The 18,921-nt window shown below is 42.3% G+C and overlaps 2 protein-coding genes across 3 annotated transcripts in view; one reads left to right on the top strand and one right to left on the bottom strand.

Moving 5' to 3' along the window:
• The window catches only part of LOC110499248 (neurabin-2), a 26,475-nt gene extending 21,732 nt beyond the window's left edge, over window positions 1-4,743 (bottom strand). Inside the window, exons 1-2 of one of the 2 annotated variants that reach the window (XM_021576258.2) lie at window positions 4,240-4,743; window positions 2,512-4,103 (exon numbers count right to left, since the gene is read on the bottom strand). In XM_021576258.2, coding sequence (XP_021431933.1) covers window positions 2,512-3,966 — 1,455 coding nt within the window. In that variant the 5' untranslated portion in view covers window positions 3,967-4,103; window positions 4,240-4,743. Of the gene's footprint in view, window positions 1-2,511 lie in introns of both variants that reach the window. The other variant, XM_036956073.1, reaches the window with a different exon arrangement.
• Window positions 4,744-6,417: 1,674 nt separating this feature from the next.
• sgca (sarcoglycan, alpha) lies at window positions 6,418-18,340 on the top strand. The gene is made up of 11 exons (XM_021576259.2): window positions 6,418-6,564; window positions 6,955-7,083; window positions 9,111-9,259; window positions 12,258-12,327; window positions 14,661-14,859; window positions 15,599-15,767; window positions 16,149-16,357; window positions 16,491-16,517; window positions 16,697-16,876; window positions 17,570-17,596; window positions 17,717-18,340. The coding sequence occupies exons 1-11, from the start codon at window positions 6,528-6,530 to the stop codon at window positions 17,721-17,723; spliced, it is 1,203 nt and encodes a 400-aa protein (XP_021431934.2). The 5' UTR covers window positions 6,418-6,527; the 3' UTR covers window positions 17,724-18,340.
• Window positions 18,341-18,921: the final 581 nt, after the last annotated feature.

The raw sequence follows: 18,921 nt of genomic DNA on the forward strand, positions 1-18,921 counted from the left end.
ATAATAGAGTAGAAAAATAAGTCTACATACAATGTGAGCAAATGAGGTGAGATAAGGGAGGTAAAGGCAAAAAAAGGCCATGGTGGCAAAGTAAATACAATATAGCAAGTAAAACACTGGAATGGTTTATTTGCAGTGGAAGAATGTGCAAAGTAGAAATAATGGGGCACAAAGGAGCAAAATAAATAACTACATAAACACAGTAGGGGAAGAGGTAGTTGTTTGGGCTAAATTATAGATGGGCTATGTACAGGTGCAGTAATCTGTGAGCTGCTCTGACAGCTGGTGCTTAAAGCTAGTGAGCGAGATGCATACATAGTGGACAACTTTTGACCAACGACCATTCCCTACATCTCCCATACTCAACCCGCGGACCACAGTCCGGATCCGGAACCAGAACTGGGTCAATACGGACCGCGGGTCCTGACTACAAAATGTAAATAAAATAATAATATTATTTGAGGGGGGTTGTGGCTCAGTCGGGCTTTGACCCCTGGTATCATATAAACACAAATAATGCATGGAAAAATTAGTAGAATTGCAGGAACTCAGCTTTAAAAAAGCAACATTTTCTCTCCGCCAACAAGAGGAGTGTTAACAGTTTGGGGTCACATGGGTTGCAAGGCGGGGTTTGTTACTATGCTGATAAATGACAATATCCATCTGGACCTTTAACACCTAGGACATTTTACTGACCGGACCTTCTCAAATAGTATTTCTGCACTGCATGGGGCACTACTTTTGACCAGAGCTCATTCCCTACAGTGGGCCCCGGTCAAAAGTAGTGTGCTATATAGGGAATAGGTTACCATTTGGGACACAGCTCATGACAGAGCAGTGAGACTGAGCTGTGGGAGCAGAGAATCGTACGCTGCTTCTTGGATCATTACACTTCCCAGTCAATAGAGTCACTGAATCAACTTCTCCCCTCCTAGCCCTGACATGGGATGTAGCCTCCAGCTTATTACGGGGTCTACAATAACGTACGTCTATGTCTAGCATCATTTGTGATGGGCAACGATACGGAAATTCAATATCAGTTTCATTTTTTATTCAATATCAATATCATATCGGTTTGTAGAAAACACATTGCAAATGTGTGAATGTTCACTTCTCTGTGAAATCCAGACAACTGTTGTTTATTGCCCATTGGGATAGGTATTCTGGTAGCACAAACCTACCTAATGAGTTTGAATAAAATGGGAAGCCATCTCCAGTATATAAGCAGGCAATTAAATATGCTAAGTCTGGATAAAGGAGGCTACAGCCATATCAGGATAACTTATTCACCATGCTGAGAGAAATCATCAGTATTACTTCTTCCTCATGTGTAACTTAGTAAAGCACATGGGAATGAACCAACCACCAACATAACTCAACCCGTCTTCTTCTTCTATGGATTTTAATGGCAGTGTACACCTGTCTTTTTAGGTGCATTACCGCCATCGATATAAAACCAACCACTGCACTGCTGTTGACCTTTTACACCTTTTATCCCGACACACAATAAGAAAGCAGCTACGCTAATTATTCTGCCTCTTTGTTCCTCCCTAACAATTATTTACAGACACAGAGAGAGAGAGACATACTGAGAGACAGAGAGCATTTTGGAGGGAGCTAGAGAGAGAGCTACAGACAGAGAGATAGAGCGAGCTACAGAGAGAGAGAGAGAGAGAGAGAGAGAGAGAGAGAGAGAGAGAGAGAGAGATCAAGCTACAGAAAGAAAGCTACAGAGAGCTACAGAGAGAGAGCAAGAGCTACCTAGAGAGAGCTAGAGAGAGCTACAGAGAGAGCGAGAGCTACCTAGAGAGAGCTAGAGAGAGCTACAGAGAGAGCTACAGAGAGAGAGCTACAGAGAGAGAGCTACAGAGGGAGTGCTACAGAGAGAAAGAGAGCGCTAGAGAAAGAAAGCTACAGAGAGCGAGCTAGAGAGAGCCAGAGAGAGAGAGAGCTACAGAGAGAGCTACAGAGAGAGAGAGAGCTACAGAGAGAGAGAGCTACAGAGAGAGAGAGAGCTACAGAGAGAGAGAGCTACAGAGAGCTGGAGAACGAAAGCTACAGAGAGAGAGCTACAGAGAAAGAGAGAGCTACAGAGAGAGCTACAGAGAGAGCTAGAGAGACAGAGCTAGAGATAGAAAGATATAGAGAGAGCTGCAGAGAGAGAGAGGGAGGGAGCTACCGCTAGCTCCCGCTGCATATCAGATAAGGATCGACAGACTGGTTCTTTCAGGGCCATGTCAGCTGCACAGTGGGAATGCAGGCAGGCAGTGGCAACTGGCTGGGAACAAGGCTACTGGCACAGAGGGAGGGGGAAAGGGGGAGAGGAGGAAGGGGGGTGACTAAGCGTATAGTAATGTATGGCGTGAAGGAAATCCGTGGTAGTGACCAAGTCAAATACTACTACAAAAGGACTGGTTGTAAAGATGGAAGCCTGTGCCGTGTTAAATATAATTGAATGCAGTGCAATAGTGTGTACGTGACCATGTATGTTCTATTAGAGTGTGAGCTCACCTTGATAGGCCCCGTGCTGAAGCAGATCTTCCGGCTGGGTGGAGGGTCCTCCTCTTCAGGCAGACCAGGTTTCTCATGACAGCTGGACTCAGGCTCATAAGGCTCATCTTCATCCTCCTCTTCCTCATCCCGCTGGCTCCCTCCAGAGTCCTCCCCCACTGCGCTGTACGTTCTGATATCCACCTGTTCTCCCCCTGACTGATCCTCCTTTACAGTTCTCTCTTCTCCCTCCTCCGCTGTACCCCCCTGGCCCATCACTCCATCTCCACCCTGCCTCCCTCTCTCACTGCTAGTGCCCTTGGGAGAGGTCTCCCTCACCTGGGCCTCGCTCTCTGTACTGTTCTCCCCATTCTCCAGAGAGATGTGGTGGATGTCAGCTTTCACTAAGGTGCTGCTGGGCTCCTGGTCACCAGAGTGATCCTCAGACTGGCCTTCAGCTTTGGCCTGGGTTCCAGTCTTATCCCGGCCCTCTTTGGGCTTGGGGAGTGTCGGGACACTGTGGCCTCCATTCAGGCCATCGGAGGTGGAGGAGGATGAGGGGGCAGCCCTGAGGCTTCTGGGAGGCCCATCCAGGTCCCTCTGGCTGCGCCCCCCACCACCCTCCTCCTCCTGGCTGGCAGTTGGGAGGGCAGAAGCACGGTTCGCCCTCTTGGAGATGATTTTGGAGTTGAGCTGCACCCCCACCTTGGTGCTGACCCCCCGGGAGGGCAGTGGAGGGGTGGAGGAGAGGCGGTGCAGGTTGTTGCGGAGCTCTGAGGCCCGTTCAAAGACAGCGCTGAGCTGGGAGACAGTGGGGGACACGGCCTCGGTGGTGTCCAGGCTGTCCAGGGATTCTGTGCTGCCGTTGAACCGGGCCACCACGTCCAGCCTGCCATCATGGAAGCCCAGGCCAGAGGTCCGCTCGGTCTTCAGCAGGACCCGGTTGGTGGCAGCGGCCTGCTTCTCCCGCTCCAGCTGCTGTGCCGCCTGCTGTTGTTCAAAGATCTTCCGTGTCTCTTGCATCTTAGAGTAGCTGGGTGATGAGGCTAGGGGAGCCTGCCCGTTCTCTGCTTTGGCATTGGGGTTGAACCGGTTAACCCGCTCTGAGACAGTGGATCCCAGCTTCAGCAAGGCGCTGTGGTCCACATTCTCATTCAGGCTACCGGCTCTGGGGAGGGAGAGACGCACCCTCTCAGTAGTCTTCTCCAGGTCCTCCCCTCCCTCCCCCTCCCTGCCGGGAGATGTGCTCCCTGGGCCTTGCATCTGCTGAAACATGTTCTTGATACGGTGCACGTTGGAGCCGTAGCTCCGGCGGCCGCGGGGGCCTTCCTGCATATAATCGCCATTTGCAGCATTGTCCTTCACAGGCTTCAGCGCCTGTATCCCCGCCTCGTATGCGTTCCGGTGCGGGGATGGGCTCCTCAGCGTCGAACCAGAGCCGGTGCTCTTGGAAGATGAGGTATCGGTCTTCATCATGATCAGTCAAGCTTCACAACGGCTGCTCAGCAACGGCATCTCTCCCTTTCTCTTCCTCGGTTGTCAGCACAAATCGGTCCGTTCTCACCAACAGTCAATTATTTTGGGGAGACGGTGAACCTACGTGCCGACTAGAACTGAATAGCAGGAGAATAAAAAAACAACGGTTATTGTTTTAGGCCGCGTGCATCCAGTATCCCAATCCTATGGAATGGAGGAAAGTGAAAAACGATGCATTCATTAGTCAAACTCGCTAGTAATTAAAACACCAACCTGACGGAAAAACCTGGAGAAAATGCCCTGGTTACAAAAACATCACTGCAGAAAACTGGAACAGTAACCCAATGAACGCTGGATTTTCCACTGACGACAGATTTATTCAGTTTAATCCCTTTTCAAGAGCAGCATCATCATTTTGATCTCTTGGTTTTCTGAACTGCTGATTTGTGGCTCTGGGTCCTCCTCGCTCGCGTAAAAGCAGACCGCTACGGAGGATGGAACGAAACTGGGTCATAGCACCGGTCGGGTTCACTCTACGTTTTTAGTCCTTGAATATTAGCCTAGCGATAATCAATATATGTGAAGGTCTACTCCATACACGAGTTCTAAATAATTACAATTATGATATCAAGTAGACGAGACAAATAAACAGAAATCTTCTTTACACGGAACTTTTTGGGCACTTTAGGACCCTGACGAAATCAAAACCAGCATGCATCAGATTACTGTGTCCAATGATGATGTATCCTTTTTATATCGTCGTTTCCTGCATTCACCAGTGCCTGTCTAGTCTACACGTTTGATGATAATATGTTATACAATGTTTTAGCAGTAGTCGGTGATAGCCTACATTCTTGTGAGGGCGTAGAGTAGACAATGCCTCGTAGTCTGCATCTAAATAATGCGCTCCATACCGTGTCAGTCCAATGCGTTTTCCCTAGCTACGAATAGACTGTAAATTAGCTATCTCAGAATATGTAGGCAGATAACGGTTAACATAACGACCATTAATGTATTTTTATTCGAAATTACAACATATGGAACCAAGAAGCAGAACTCCCATTGAGATAGGCCATGTTGTGCACACCCTGACGCATACAGTACATAGTGGCATTTTCAATGCATCATAAGGCTAACCTAGTCTACTTTTTTTAAATGATCCGTGATATAGTTTAAGATTACATAGTCTAAGGTGTAGGCTAGATATAGTAGCATAGCTACATATTTGATGTAATTCACGAAAGCCACTGGAAAGTCAGTGATATCAGTGTGAATAATATGGAAAGGCCCATCAACCAGCAATTACATTTTTGGAGAACACAGAAGATACATTTTAAGGGGTGTTTCAGTAGTAGAAATGAAACAGTAGAGTGACTAATCTATTTCATAGCTTTTATTTGTTTGATTTTTTATTAATTTTCTCCCCACATATATTTTGTGGAATCACAATTGCCAGATAATTAGAAGGATTGATTGAATATGATTAATGGCAATCGTCACTGAACAAAAATATAAACGCAACATGTAAAGTGTTGGTCCCATGTTTCATGAACTGAAAGAAAAGATCCCAGACATTTTCCATACGCACAAAAAGCTTATTTCTCTCAAATTTTGTGCACAAATTTGTTTACATCCCTGATAGTGAGAATTTCTCCTTTTCCAAGATAATCCATCCACCTGACAGGTGCGGCATATCAAGAAGCTGATTAAACAGCATGATCATTACACAGGTTCACCTTGTGCTGGGGACAATAAAAGGCCACTCTAAAAGGTGCAGTTTTGTCACACAACACAATGCCACAGATGTCTCAAGTTGTGAGGGAGCGTGCAATTGGCATGTTGACTGCAAGACTGTCCACCAGAGCTGTTGCCAGAGAATTTAATGATAATTTCTCAACCATAAGCCGCCTCCAACTTCGTTTTAGAGAATTTGACAGTACGTCCAACCAGCCTCACAACCGCAAACCGCGTGTATTGTGTCGTGTGGGCAAGCGGTTTACCGATGTCAATTGTGTTCAACAATGAATACAATTACATTTTATTGATGGCAATTTGAATGCACAGAGATACCATGACGAGATCCTGAGGCCCATTGTGAGGCTCATTTTTTGTGTGTCTGTGAGTCATGTGAAACAGTCATGTGAAATCCATAGATTAGGGGCTAATACATTTTTAAAAATTGGTTGTTTTTTTCTTATGAACTTGAACTCAGTAAAATCAATCAAATTGTTGTATGTTGCATTTATATTTTTGTTCAGTATAGTTTTTTTCTACCATTGTATAGGAGGGGTGGAAGACTAGGGGACACAGTTAGACAGGGAAGGCAGACTACACGGCTAGTGTTTTTATTATACCTCAAACCTACAGACATGCAGGCACACACACACACACACACACACACATTCAGACAGACAAACACACACACATGTACTCACACACACACTTCAGGAAGTTATTACTGTATAGTGTGTGGGTCAGAAATAGCCCTGAAGTGCCTGCCTGACTGGGAGTGACCTAGCCCTCCTCTCCTCTTGGCCCTGTCAATCACAGCTCAAAACAAGATGGCAGACTGGACAGGCTGGAGATTTATTTTAACAGGCAAGGTTAAGTATTGGTTACTTTATAATTGTGAATATGACAACATTGACAAGCGGTTTTATTATTGACAAAGATCACTTCTTCTATAGCTAATATAATGTATGTTTTATGATGGATATTTTAGAGAACTTACCAGTGATTAACTAAAGTAGGTGAGGAGAGGAGGAGATGTGTGCTGCCAGTATATATACAATTTTGAAGTTATATGACATCATGTGAAATTACAGAAAATATAGTTTTAACAGCTATACTGCGTAGTGTTGTGGACATGGTGTTTAAGTGCAAATCAGTTCACTGTCCAAGTTTCATGCTATTTGTAACCTCATGTAACTTTGCCATATCCAATAGTGATATCCTTTGGTACTTGTGCTCCTATCTACATGTACGCAGTGTGTGTGACCAGTGTACTAGTGGTCAAGGCAGACATCAAGGCTTATACCCCTGTGGGACAGCTGTTTGTGTTCGAGCTGCAGAGAGAGGCCTTCCAGAATGAATTTGAACCCTTCCTGAAACACTATGGTAAGGCTGATATTTCAGTAAGTCACCTCTTAGTGTACAGTTTAACTTTCCACTGGGCACACCACGTCATTTCAACGTGGGTAATACTTGGTAGATACATGTACATTAATCAATGAGATTCCAACCTATTTTCACCCACTCAAAAAGACTGCCAAAAGTTTGTTGAATTCCAATTTGTTATTATGTTTTCAACCATCTAAAAGCACAACCAAATTCCAATGAAAAAAAAGTCATATTCTTGGTTAATTGTCACCTAATTGTGTTATCATCGTGCTTTCAACCATTTAAAAGCACACTATAAAGTTCAAATGGGAATACAATGTCAGGTATTTTGTTTATTTAATACAACAAGCTTAATGTGTTTTCACTGTGCTTGATCTAATAGCACAATCAAATTACCTGGATTACAGCTAGTTGAGATTACATTAAAGTATGGTACAAGTGATCAATTCTGTTTGAGATTCTGTGCAGATTAATAGAGCAATTGTGACGATTTCCACAAACCTGCGACCCTGAACATAAGAAGACATTTATTGTTACTGTATCCTCAAAATATGTCCATGGCTGTGTTACTTATTTTAAGGTTGGGTATGTACTGTTACATTAGTTTGTAAGATAGCCTTAACATTTGGGGATTTACTGTCTTCCAAAGGTAATATTGAATTGTGTTTGGTTGACAACATAACCAAATATCAACATTTAAAGGAGATGTATCTACTGCTTGGATAGTTCCATCTGAGCCACTGGCTTAATCCTATTCTTTAACTTCTATTTTTGGATGAGATGGAGACCTGAATCCAGAAAATAATTTGTTAACTTGCCGAGAAGTTAAAAGACTATTTACTGTATTGCAAAAGTTATATGGAGTTGTGTTTGGTTGCCAACGCAAACAAATATCACGTTTTAAAGGAGATGTGTCTTCTACTTGGACAGCTCCATCTGTGCCACTGAGACTGGTTTTAAATCCAGTTTGTCTACAAATGAAAGAATAGGACTAAATCAAGTCAAACTTTACATATACTTTAAATACAGCTTGATTTGATCTAATCCTATTATTGCACTTTTATTTTTGGTTGAGATGGAGACTTGAATCGAACGTATTTATTATTAACATGTAGATTCTATTTGAAATCAACCAAAGCTTGAAGCCCTTGGCCTATACAGTATGTATTGTCTATTTTTAGTTGAATCCTGGGTTGAATTGAAATAACAGCTGTTGATGACTTCCCAAATGATATGGGCCTAAATAGCATCTTTGATGATATACGACTGATAAGGTTTGGTTTCATTTCATTTGCTCTGTTGAACCTACACTTTGGAATGACTTCGATATCAACAGTGAATCTATTAAGTGGATATTTTTCAACAATTGTTTCCATGATAGCACATTGGTGACAGTCATTGAAAAAGATCAAAGCTAAGCAGGGTTGGGTGTTGTTAAAACCCTGGGTGTGAGACTGGAGGGATAACTGTAGATAGATCAACTCTCCAGTAGGAGGTGCTGTCCAGCCTATTGTATTCTTATAGTGGATAATAAGTTGAAGATCTGACATGGTTTCAAAGGTACAAATTCAACATATTTTATACAAGGTTTGTCTATTTAGAAAAAAAATTACCATGATGAAATAATCCTGTGGTTGAAATTTGAAACTCAAAACAACAGTTCATAACCTTTAAAAAAAAATCTAATGTATTTTCCACGTAAACTGACACGTTGACAAATGAAGTTGAAACAACATTGATTTAACCAGTTCGTGCCCAGTGGGTTGAAGCTCGTCATTACTAATAGCAATAATCTAACAATGTAAAGCCTTCCCAATGAATAGATATAAATGTTGGTTGTTTATTGTAATTTCTTCATATCGTTACACTTAAAGCTTCCATACATGTATTGTTATGTCCCAACTGACATTCATACAACAAATCAGCGGGTATCATGAGGTAGGTGTCGGTAAGGTTCAAATGATATACAACCAACAACCATAATGCTTCTCTCTTCTCTCCCACTCTCCCATTCTGAAAATCAGGGCGGGTCTACAATGATCCCATGCTGTTTAAGTGCAACATGCAGTCCTTCCCGGACCTGCCTGGCTGGCTTCGATTTACCCAGAGGCACCACTATGATAACGGCTTCCTCTACGGCACCCCACTGGCCCAGGGAAAGAGTATGATAGAGGTACACAGAGCAGACTCATCAACTAATGGTGCTCTGAGATACACACAGATTACGTCCCAAATAGCACCCTATTCCCTACACAGTGCACTACTTTTGACCAGAACCAGATTGGGGATAAGAGTACCATTTGGGACTCAGTCACACTGTCATGAGGATCTAGTTTATAACTTCTCTCGGTTGAAATGTGTATGATTCTGCATTGAAAAATGTTAAACATATTTGAAGCATGAAGGTGAAGGATATTTCTGGGCACAGTATGTAGCTTGTAATGGTCAAAGGATAAGATATTTTTTATTTCCTCTGTATTTAACCAGGTAGGCTAGTTGAGAACAAGTTCTCATTTACAACTGCGACCTGGCCAAGATAAAGCAAAGCAGTGCGACACAAACAACAACACAGAGTTACACATGGAATAAGCAAACATAAAGTCAATGTGGCGAATAATTACAATTTAGCAAATTAAACACGGGAGTGATAGATGTGCAGAAGAATGTGCAAGTAAAGATACTGGGGTGCAAAGGAGCAAAAAAAATAGCAGCATGGGGATGAGGTAGTTGGATGGGATATTTACAGATGAGCTATGGACATGTGCAGTGATCTGTGAGCTGCTCTGACAGCTGGTGCTTAAAGTTAGTGAGGGAGAAATGAGTCTCCAGCTTCAGTGATTTTTGCAATTCGCTTCAGTCATTGGCAGCAGAGAACTGGAAGGAAAGGCGGCCAAAATAGGAATTGGCTTTGGGGATGACCAGTGAAATATACCTGCTGGAGCATGTGCTATGGGTGGGTGCTGTTATGGTGACCAGTGAGCTGAGATAAGGCGGGGCTTTACCTAGCAAAGACTTATAGATGACCTGGAGCCAGTGGGTTTGGCGACGAATATGAAGCGAGGGCCAGCCAACGAGAGCATACAGGTCGCAGTGGTGGGTAGTATATGGGTCTTTGGTGACAAAACGAATGGCACTGTGATAGACTTCATCCAATTTGCTGAGTAGAGTGTTGGAGGCTATTTTGTAAATGACATCGCCGAAGTCAAGGATCGGCAGGATAGTCAGTTTTACGAGGGTATGTCTGGCAGCATGAGTGAAGGATGCTTTGTTGCGAAATAGGAAGCCGATTCTAGATTTAATTTTGGATTGGAGATGCTTAAGGTGAGTCTGGAAGGAGTGTTTACAGTCTAGCCAGACACCTAGGTATTTGTATTCTAAGTCAGAACCGTCCAGAGTAGTGATGCTGGACGGACGGGTAGGTGAAGGCAGCGATCGATTGAAGAGCATACATTTAGTTTTACTTGCATTTAAGAGTAGTTGGAGGCCACGGAAGGAGAGTTGTATGGCATTGAAGCTCATCTGGAGGTTAGTTAACACAGTGTCCAAAGAAGGGCCAGAAGTACACAGAATGGTGTCGTCTACGTAGAGGTGGATCAGAGAATCACCAGCAGCAAGAGCAACATCATTGATGTATACAGAGAAAAGAGTCGGCCCAAGAATTTAACCCTGTGGCACCCCCATAGAGGCTGCCAGAGGTCCGGACAACAGGCCCTCCGATTTGACACACTGAACTCTGTCTGAGAAATAGTTGGTGAACCAGGCGAGGCAGTCATTTGAGAAACCAAGGCTGTTGAATCTGCCGATAAGAATGTGGTGATTGACACAGTCGAAAGCCTTGGCCAGGTCGATGAATACAGCTGCACAGTATTGTCTCTTATCGATGGCGGTTATGATATTGTTTAGGACCTTGAGCGTGGCTGAGGTGCACCCATGACCAGCTCGGAAACCAGATTGCATAGCGGAGAAGGTACGGTGGGATTTGAAATGGTCGATGATCTCTTCGTTAACTTGGCTTTCGACAGAAAGGTAGGATAGATAAATGTATGTAGCAGTTTGGTCTAGAGTGTCTCCCCCTTTGAAGAGGGGGATGACCGTGGCAGCTTTCCAATCTTTGAGGATCTCAGACGATACGAAGGAGAGCTTGAACAGGCTAGTAATAGGGGTTGCAACAATTTCAGCTGATCATTTTAGAAAGAGAGGGTCCAGATTGTCTAGCCCTGCTGATATGAGGGGTCCAGATTTTTCAGCTCTTTCAGAACATCAGCTATCTGGATTTGGGTGAAGGGGAAATGGGGGAGGCTTGGGCAAGTTGCTGTGGGGGGTGCAGGGCTGTTGGGGTGGCCAGGGTAGGGGTGGCAAGATGGAAAGCATGGCCAGCCGTAGAATAATGCTTATTGAAATTCTCAATTATTGTGGATTTATCGGTGGTGACAGTGTTTCCTAGCCTCAGTGCAGTGGGTAGCTGGGATGAGATGCTCTTATTCTCCATGGACTTTACAGTGTCACACAACTTTTTGGAGTTTGTGCTGCAGGATGCACATTTCTGTTTGATAAAGCTAGCCTTTGCTTTCCTAACCTCCTGTGTATATTGGTTCCTAACTTTCCTGAAAAGTTGCATATCACGAGGCTAATTCGATGCTAATGCCGTACGCCACAGGATGTTTTTGTGCTGGTCAAGGGCAGTAAGGTCTGGAGTGAACCACATCTGTTCCTGGTTCTACATTTTTTGAATGGGGCATGCTTATTTAAGATTGTGAGGAAAGCACTTTTAAAGAATAACCAGACATCCTCTACTGACGGAATGAGGTCAATATACTTCCAGGATACCCGGGCCAAGTCAATTAGAAAGGCCTGCTCGCTGAAGTGTTTTAGGGAGCGTTTAACAGTGATGAAGGGTGGTCGTTTGACCGCAGACCCATTACGGACGTAAGCAATGAGGCAGTGATTCGCTGCGATGTTGGTTGAAAACAGCAAAGGTGTATTTAGAGGACAGGTTGGTTAGGATGATATCTATGAGGGTGCCTGTGTTTACGGATTTGAGGTTGTACCTGGTAGATTCATTGATAATTTGTGTAAGATTGAGGGCATCAAGCTTAGATTGTAGGATGGCCGGGGTTGTTAAGACATCCCAGACACCCTTTAACATCTCACTGTTTCTCTTTCCATTTCAGATCACAGTGACTAACAAACGGAGCTATGACACATTCAGAGACAGACTGATCATAACGATTGACCCTCCAGGTATGTATTCTGTGATGGGAGAACAGTTCTGGGAAATAATATATTACATCATACTATCGAGTCTAAACATCCAAAATGGCACTACTTTTTTACCAAGGCTCAAAATGGCACCCTATTCCCTATATGAGTGATTCTACAGAAGTGGTGTAAATTGCTTTCCCGCCCCAAACAAAGTATCCAAACTTCGGCAATAACCACTGATATATATTGTTCAACTGATATAGTATAAATTCATTGTTTATACACCTATATCTATTGAGAGGTGGCTGTCCCAAACCCTGGCCCCTAAACTTTATGTTTGAAAATATTATTATTATATTATATTATTATATTATTATTTTTTAACACTATTATTTCAATAGAACATATTGAGTTGTTCTATTATTACATTGAAAGATACTGATCTAATTATTTTGTTTTGTTTATTTCACACGAGGTTGGTGTGGGCTTGTGTTATTGACTGGAGCGGATTGGGTGGAATGGTACCAAACACATGGTTTCCAGGTGTTTGATGTCATTCCATTTGCTCCGTTCTGGATATTATTATGAGCAGTTCTCTCCTCAGCAGGCTCCTGTGGTTTAGTTTTTTTTTTTTAAATATGCTGTCCCCAGTTTTGACGTCGCCACAGAAACACACTTTAAAATACTTTTGAATGAATGTCCCTTAAGACCCTACACATATCAGGTGATGGGATTGCACCCCTCTCCACTATGGCCACAGTAGTCTGACTGCAAGCATTTTGGAGAGAATTTGTGAGCAAGTTGGAAATATGTAAAGTATGGTTTTGGGACTAAAGTATATGTTTGCTGGGATGTACGTCTGTCCAAATGAACGATATGTTAGCTATGGGACCTCTTCAAAGTCCAAAATCAGTCAAAAACTCTCCAAACCGAAACGATCACAACCGAAACAATTGACACCATAGAGATATATATCTTTGTATCTGTGCCATTATGGAGTCTATGACAGCACGGGCTGTATCCGCTATACTCTACCAACTGAGCTACAGAGGACCACCATGTGGACAAGTGCACACTTCAGGAAAAAGTGTAGAGTATTGAGATGCATAGCCAGCACTGGGCTCCAACCATCCAATAGCCCACACATTGACTTATGTTTGGCAAAACACAGACGTTTATAATGCTCTACTGTACTATGCTGCACTGTACACTACTGAGCTCTACTGTACTCTACTGTACTGCACTCTACTGGGCTCTCATGTTCTCTACTGTATTGTACTGGAATGTACTCTACTCTACTGTACTTTACCTGACTGTGTTCTGCTGTACTATACTGTACTGTACTGTACTGTACTGTAACCTACTCTACTGTACTATACTGCACTGTGCTCTACTATGTTGTACTGTACTGTATTCTACTGTACTGTAACCTACTCTACTGTACCCTAATTTCCTATGTTCTACTGTACTGTGCTGTACTGTGCTGTACTGTACTGTACTCAAGTTTACTCTACTTGAGTTTATTACAATTGAAGAAGGGCCCATGGACTCTTGATCTATGCGGTCTATAAGTTGTCATGGGCTCAAATCACTGGGTCTGGATTTTGGGACCAATGTCTTGGTATAAATATTGGTATTGGCTCCTGGATAGTCTTTGCTTTACAAACCATAAGCAACCCAATTTGAAGAAGACAATGTGCTCTGATCATAAGCTGATCCCTCCCAACCCATAGGAATCCCCACCCAATTGACGACTTTTAAATGGTGGAAGCCCTCAATGGCAATGCCTATACCAAAACGAGTTAGTCCCATCTAGAGCCCTGTATTTAACTTTATGATTGGCATTTGACACCAAAACGCCTGTTATTTTGCCAAAATAAAGATAGGTAAATTTAAACATTTTAAAACTGAATTACTTATGCATCTAATTAATTATATCAACTAACAAGTTTCTTCATTTGGTATGCAAATTTCTAAAATGAATCTGTAATAGAAAATGATCACTACTGTGCATGGTTCTCCCTTTAATGCAACTTTTACACTATGTTAGTAGTGACACATTTAGTGGGATGGTAAGGAATTCAGGTAAATATTTCAAATATTCAATACAAACAGTGTGTAGATATGTCTATCTGTCATATGTTAGAAGACATATGTGCTTAAAGTTTGGGAGAAATAGGACACAAATGTGATTTTTTTTTCAACCCCCAATTTACACGAGTTCTGTAGAATGACCGATATAGTGCACACTACCTTTGAGCAGATTCCTATGAGGCCTGATCAAAAGTAATGAATTGGGTGCCATTTCAGATACACACAGTGACAGCAGTGAATACTGGTTTATTTGTTTCTCCCATTGGCCTTTCTTTCAGCAAAGAGAATGCCCTACCAGGCTGAGTTCTTCATCCCACTGAGGGAGATTGAGAAGGTGCTGCCCTCTACAGTTCAGGAAGAGATCAGGCAGGATATGATGAGGATGTGGAAGACAGACAGGCTGGACTTTGTCAATATCACGTCTGCGTTGGACCGAGGTGGCCGTGTCCCTCTGCCTCTGGCTGGACACTACGAAGGGTAAAGAAGTGTCACATTTCAACTGTCGCTGACTGTCACCTATACTAACTTTCAACAGAGAGCATCCCAGACCAGAAGGAGAAGTACACTATGAATTCACACTATTCATTCCCCAACTAGGCCTTGTAGTGTACATGTACACTACCGTTGAAAAGTTTGGGGTCACTTAGAAATGTTCTTGTTTTTTAAAGAAAAGCACATTTTTTGTTCATTAAATTTTTTGTTCATTAAATTAACATCAAATAACATGTTTGGATAAACTTGGATTAGCTAACACAACGTGCCATTGGAACAAAGGAGTGATGGTTGCTGATAATGGGCCTCTGTACAACTATGTAGATATCCCATAAAAAATCTGCCGTTTCCAGCACAATAGTCAATTTCAACATTAACAATGTCTACACTGTATTTCTGATCAATTTGATGTTATTTTAATGGACAAAAAATTTGCTTTTCTTTCAAAAACAAGGACATTTATAAGTGACCCCAAACTTTTCAACGGTAGTGTATCTGAACAAAAATCGTCAAATCATGCAACGTGAAGATTTAATGATCAGAAAACTTTCAACATTTTCAGTATCAAAACATTTTGGGGGGGATGAAAGAGGTCAAACTCAAACTGAAATTTAAATCAAGGGAATATTTTATTGACGTTTTCAGCACATGATACATTTTAGAATATACAGTAGGTACAGTACAGTCATTGTTAACTAAGCCAGTGTCATGCATTGGGTCCCAGGGTGTATGTGAAGGTGGGTTCAGACCAGTACTTCTCTGAGTGCTTGTTGAGGCTCCAGACTGCTGAACATAGGAGACAGTGTGAGGCCGGGGGCAGGGCCAAGATCCCTGGGGACTGCAAGGTCTGCTCCTACCCAGGCAACTGTGTCACCTGGTGCAAGTCCACACTGGTGAGTCCACAAGCACTGGTATATCCAAAACATCATTTTTTGTCATTAGATTACTTTGGGTGAAAACATAACATTACTAACAGTGACATTTATCTGAATGAATAATGAAATGAATCACCTGCAGGTATTATGTCAAATTTTTGTAGAGTGAGCTAATCTACACACATCCAAAGCCAGAGCTGCATTTAATGGTAAATCTGCCTCACACACAAGTATTGCCAACATGTTTTTGCTATTCATTTTCAAGGTGTAGATTGGTGGGAACAAGCGTTTTAATAATTTAAATAACATTAAATAGCATATCAACACGGTCATCACCTTATATTCCCTCCCTCCTAAATATGTATCCTCCTCTGCCATCCCTGTGTCTACTGTACATAGATTGATCTGTCCAGACCAGTGATCCCCCCTCCTGCCCCCACCATGGGCCCAGGTATCCTGGATGCTGGGGGGGTCTATGACCCTCCTGAGTCCCCCCCTCCCAGAGACTTCCTGCCAGACTACATTGTGACTGTGATCGTCCCCCTGGCTCTGGCCATCATCCTGTGTCTCCTACTGGCCTACATCATGTGCTGCAGACGAGAGGGAGTGTATGTTTCTTTTGTACTCCACTGAGATTGGCTGAAAAGCTAGCAACCTTCAATTATTAAATATCTTTACTCTTTGGCTACTTTGTATTACTATTCATAGTTGTTACATAACATGTTTTGTTTTTATTTGCAGTGAGAGAAGAGATGGAAAGACACCAGAGTACGTAACCTTCCATTCCACATATCTAAACCCACTACATGAGACTGAAGATGTATTACATCACACCATCAAGGAGATTAAGGAAGATGGACAATGATAATTGCCAAGGATAAGCTTAGTATCACCCCCACACTTGACTAATGTATATAAACCTTCCTCCCTTCTGTCTTTTCTTTTAGTATCCAGCTCTACCACCACCACACCATCCATGGTAACACCAGTGAGCTGCGGAGCATGGCTGGGTGTCGTGGGGTCCCTCCTCCCCTCTCCACCCTGTCCATGTTCAACGCTCGCACCGGGGAGACTGCCCCACCGTTCCAGACTGACAGCCCCAGCATCCCCCTCATCCTGGCCCAGCAGTGAGTAGTCTACTGTCACTACTATTAGTAGATTGTTCACTGCAGTAGCTCAACCTGGTGGCCCAGCAGTGAGTAGTCTACTGTTACTACTCAATCCTAGCCTGGTGGTCTAGTTGGTCTGTGCTTTAGCCAACTTGTTTGTTGCCATAGGTATTGGCTGAGAGAGAGAGAGAGAGAGAGAGAGAGAGAGAGAGAGAGAGAGAGAGAGAGAGAGAGAGAGAGAGAGAGAGAGAGAGAGAGAGAGAGAGTGAGAGTGAGAGAGAGAGAGCGATTCGGGTTGCTAGATCGAATCCCCGAGCTGGCAAGGTAAACATCTGTCATTCTGCCCCTGAACAAGGCACTGTTCCTAGGCTGTCATTGTAAATACAAATTTGTTCTTAACTGACTTGCCTAGTTAAATAAAAATGTATTCCACTTGGATTATGATATTTGGTATAACCTATACCATCGCCTAGTGGAGCAACTTCAATGTGAGCCAGTAAATTTCAAATCAGGCATAAAGGTGGTTAATATTGGGGTTGATGGTTAATATTGCAATATACAATTTACTTTTTATTTTATTCAACACATGTATGTTATAAACACATTATTACTTTAATTAAACGATCAAAAGCAGTTTAGTAAACAAAACAAAATCACAATCATTGCTATTAATTTCAACCACAACGTTCAATTCTTCATTTGTTTTCGCAGGGAAATCAACACTGACACACTACCCAGGTAACACAGTCGAATAAATGTGTCTGAATAAATGAGTAGAACTGTACAACAACAAGAAAAGAACGATTATGAAATACATACATGGATTATTTTTTTACAATATTGATTTTGTTCCAACAGGAAATGAAGCCATCCAAACAGGACATACTGTACTCCCACTGAATGTATTATGGGTTTGCTGCTGGTTTGCTGTAGGATTTGAGATGTTTTCTCTTCACATTGTCATTTCTTTATCCTCTTTCTTGATCACATTATACTTTGATTACAAATACTTTGGAGTGACTCCCCTTATGGAATAACCACATGAATTTCACATGTGAATGTTTGAAGTGTTCCAAAAAAAACACATGTTTTCATGTGATCAAATGTCATGTATGTGAAGTCAATGTGATAAAATATGACAACATGATGTAAAGTAACATGTGATAACATAAAGTTAAACATGTGAAAACGTGATCACGTGAAGTGTTCCAAAAACACCGTTTAAATATGATTTCACATGTGAAATTTATAGTGAAATCATGCGAGTTTTCTGTAAGAGTGAGTGTTGAGTGACTGTAACCTCTGAACTTGTGTTAAACATTTTTATGCATTAGTGGATTTAATTCATTGTGCCATAGGTTTGGACTAATGGAGTGCATTATTTATTTTTGAAAACAAAATCCCTGGTAGATATATAGCCTACATGTAGAGGTAGAATTAATATATTGAATGTTTTTCCTTAATAAAACCCTTAACCAACTGTATTATTGTTTTAATGGTCAGCGCGCCATCACCAAATAGTCTGTGTAATAATTATGTCATTTCCATTTAACAACATTGGTCCATTGATTGCTTATTCAGAGGAGTGCTGCCAAGACATGCCCAGTACTTACCATAATACTATCAAAGAGAAGCAAATTAGGAACACAATAAAAACAGAAAAATAGGCTACAACAAATACACAATTCAAAGTGAACCACACACAGGCGCATGCAGCATCGACTATTCCATTTGATCCAAATCATCCGTAGGAAGACAAATTCCCTTTAAAAATATATATATATTACCAGAATCAAAACTCCACTTGTCATCTGGGCTTCATATACAAAACAAAAATGCAGATGATCCATAAAAGGGCATTGTAGTAGAATAGCATCCACACGTTTCAGCATGTCTCCGTTTTGTGACTGGACTTGTGAACGTGTCTTGCCACGCAGCACTCTGGTTTGGAAGATTATGTTAAAACGTCTTTCCATAGTAGACCTGCAGTAGGTAGACGGACAGTAACCCACACAGTAGCCTGCCCCACTCTGTCGTAATTCTAGAACTGTTCCATGGAATTC

This window comes from Oncorhynchus mykiss, chromosome 20, assembly GCF_013265735.2.
Source record: "Oncorhynchus mykiss isolate Arlee chromosome 20, USDA_OmykA_1.1, whole genome shotgun sequence".
Lineage (NCBI taxonomy): Eukaryota > Metazoa > Chordata > Actinopteri > Salmoniformes > Salmonidae > Oncorhynchus > Oncorhynchus mykiss.

Excerpts from the sequence above, each read along its gene's own strand:
- sgca (XM_021576259.2), top strand. The coding sequence starts at position 6,528 with ATGGCAGACTGGACAGGCTGGAGATTTATTTTAACAG. Across the intron at positions 7,084-9,110 it reads ACCCTTCCTGAAACACTATG|GGCGGGTCTACAATGATCCC; the intron begins GTAAGGCTGATA and ends TCTGAAAATCAG. Across the intron at positions 9,260-12,257 it reads AGGGAAAGAGTATGATAGAG|ATCACAGTGACTAACAAACG; the intron begins GTACACAGAGCA and ends TTTCCATTTCAG.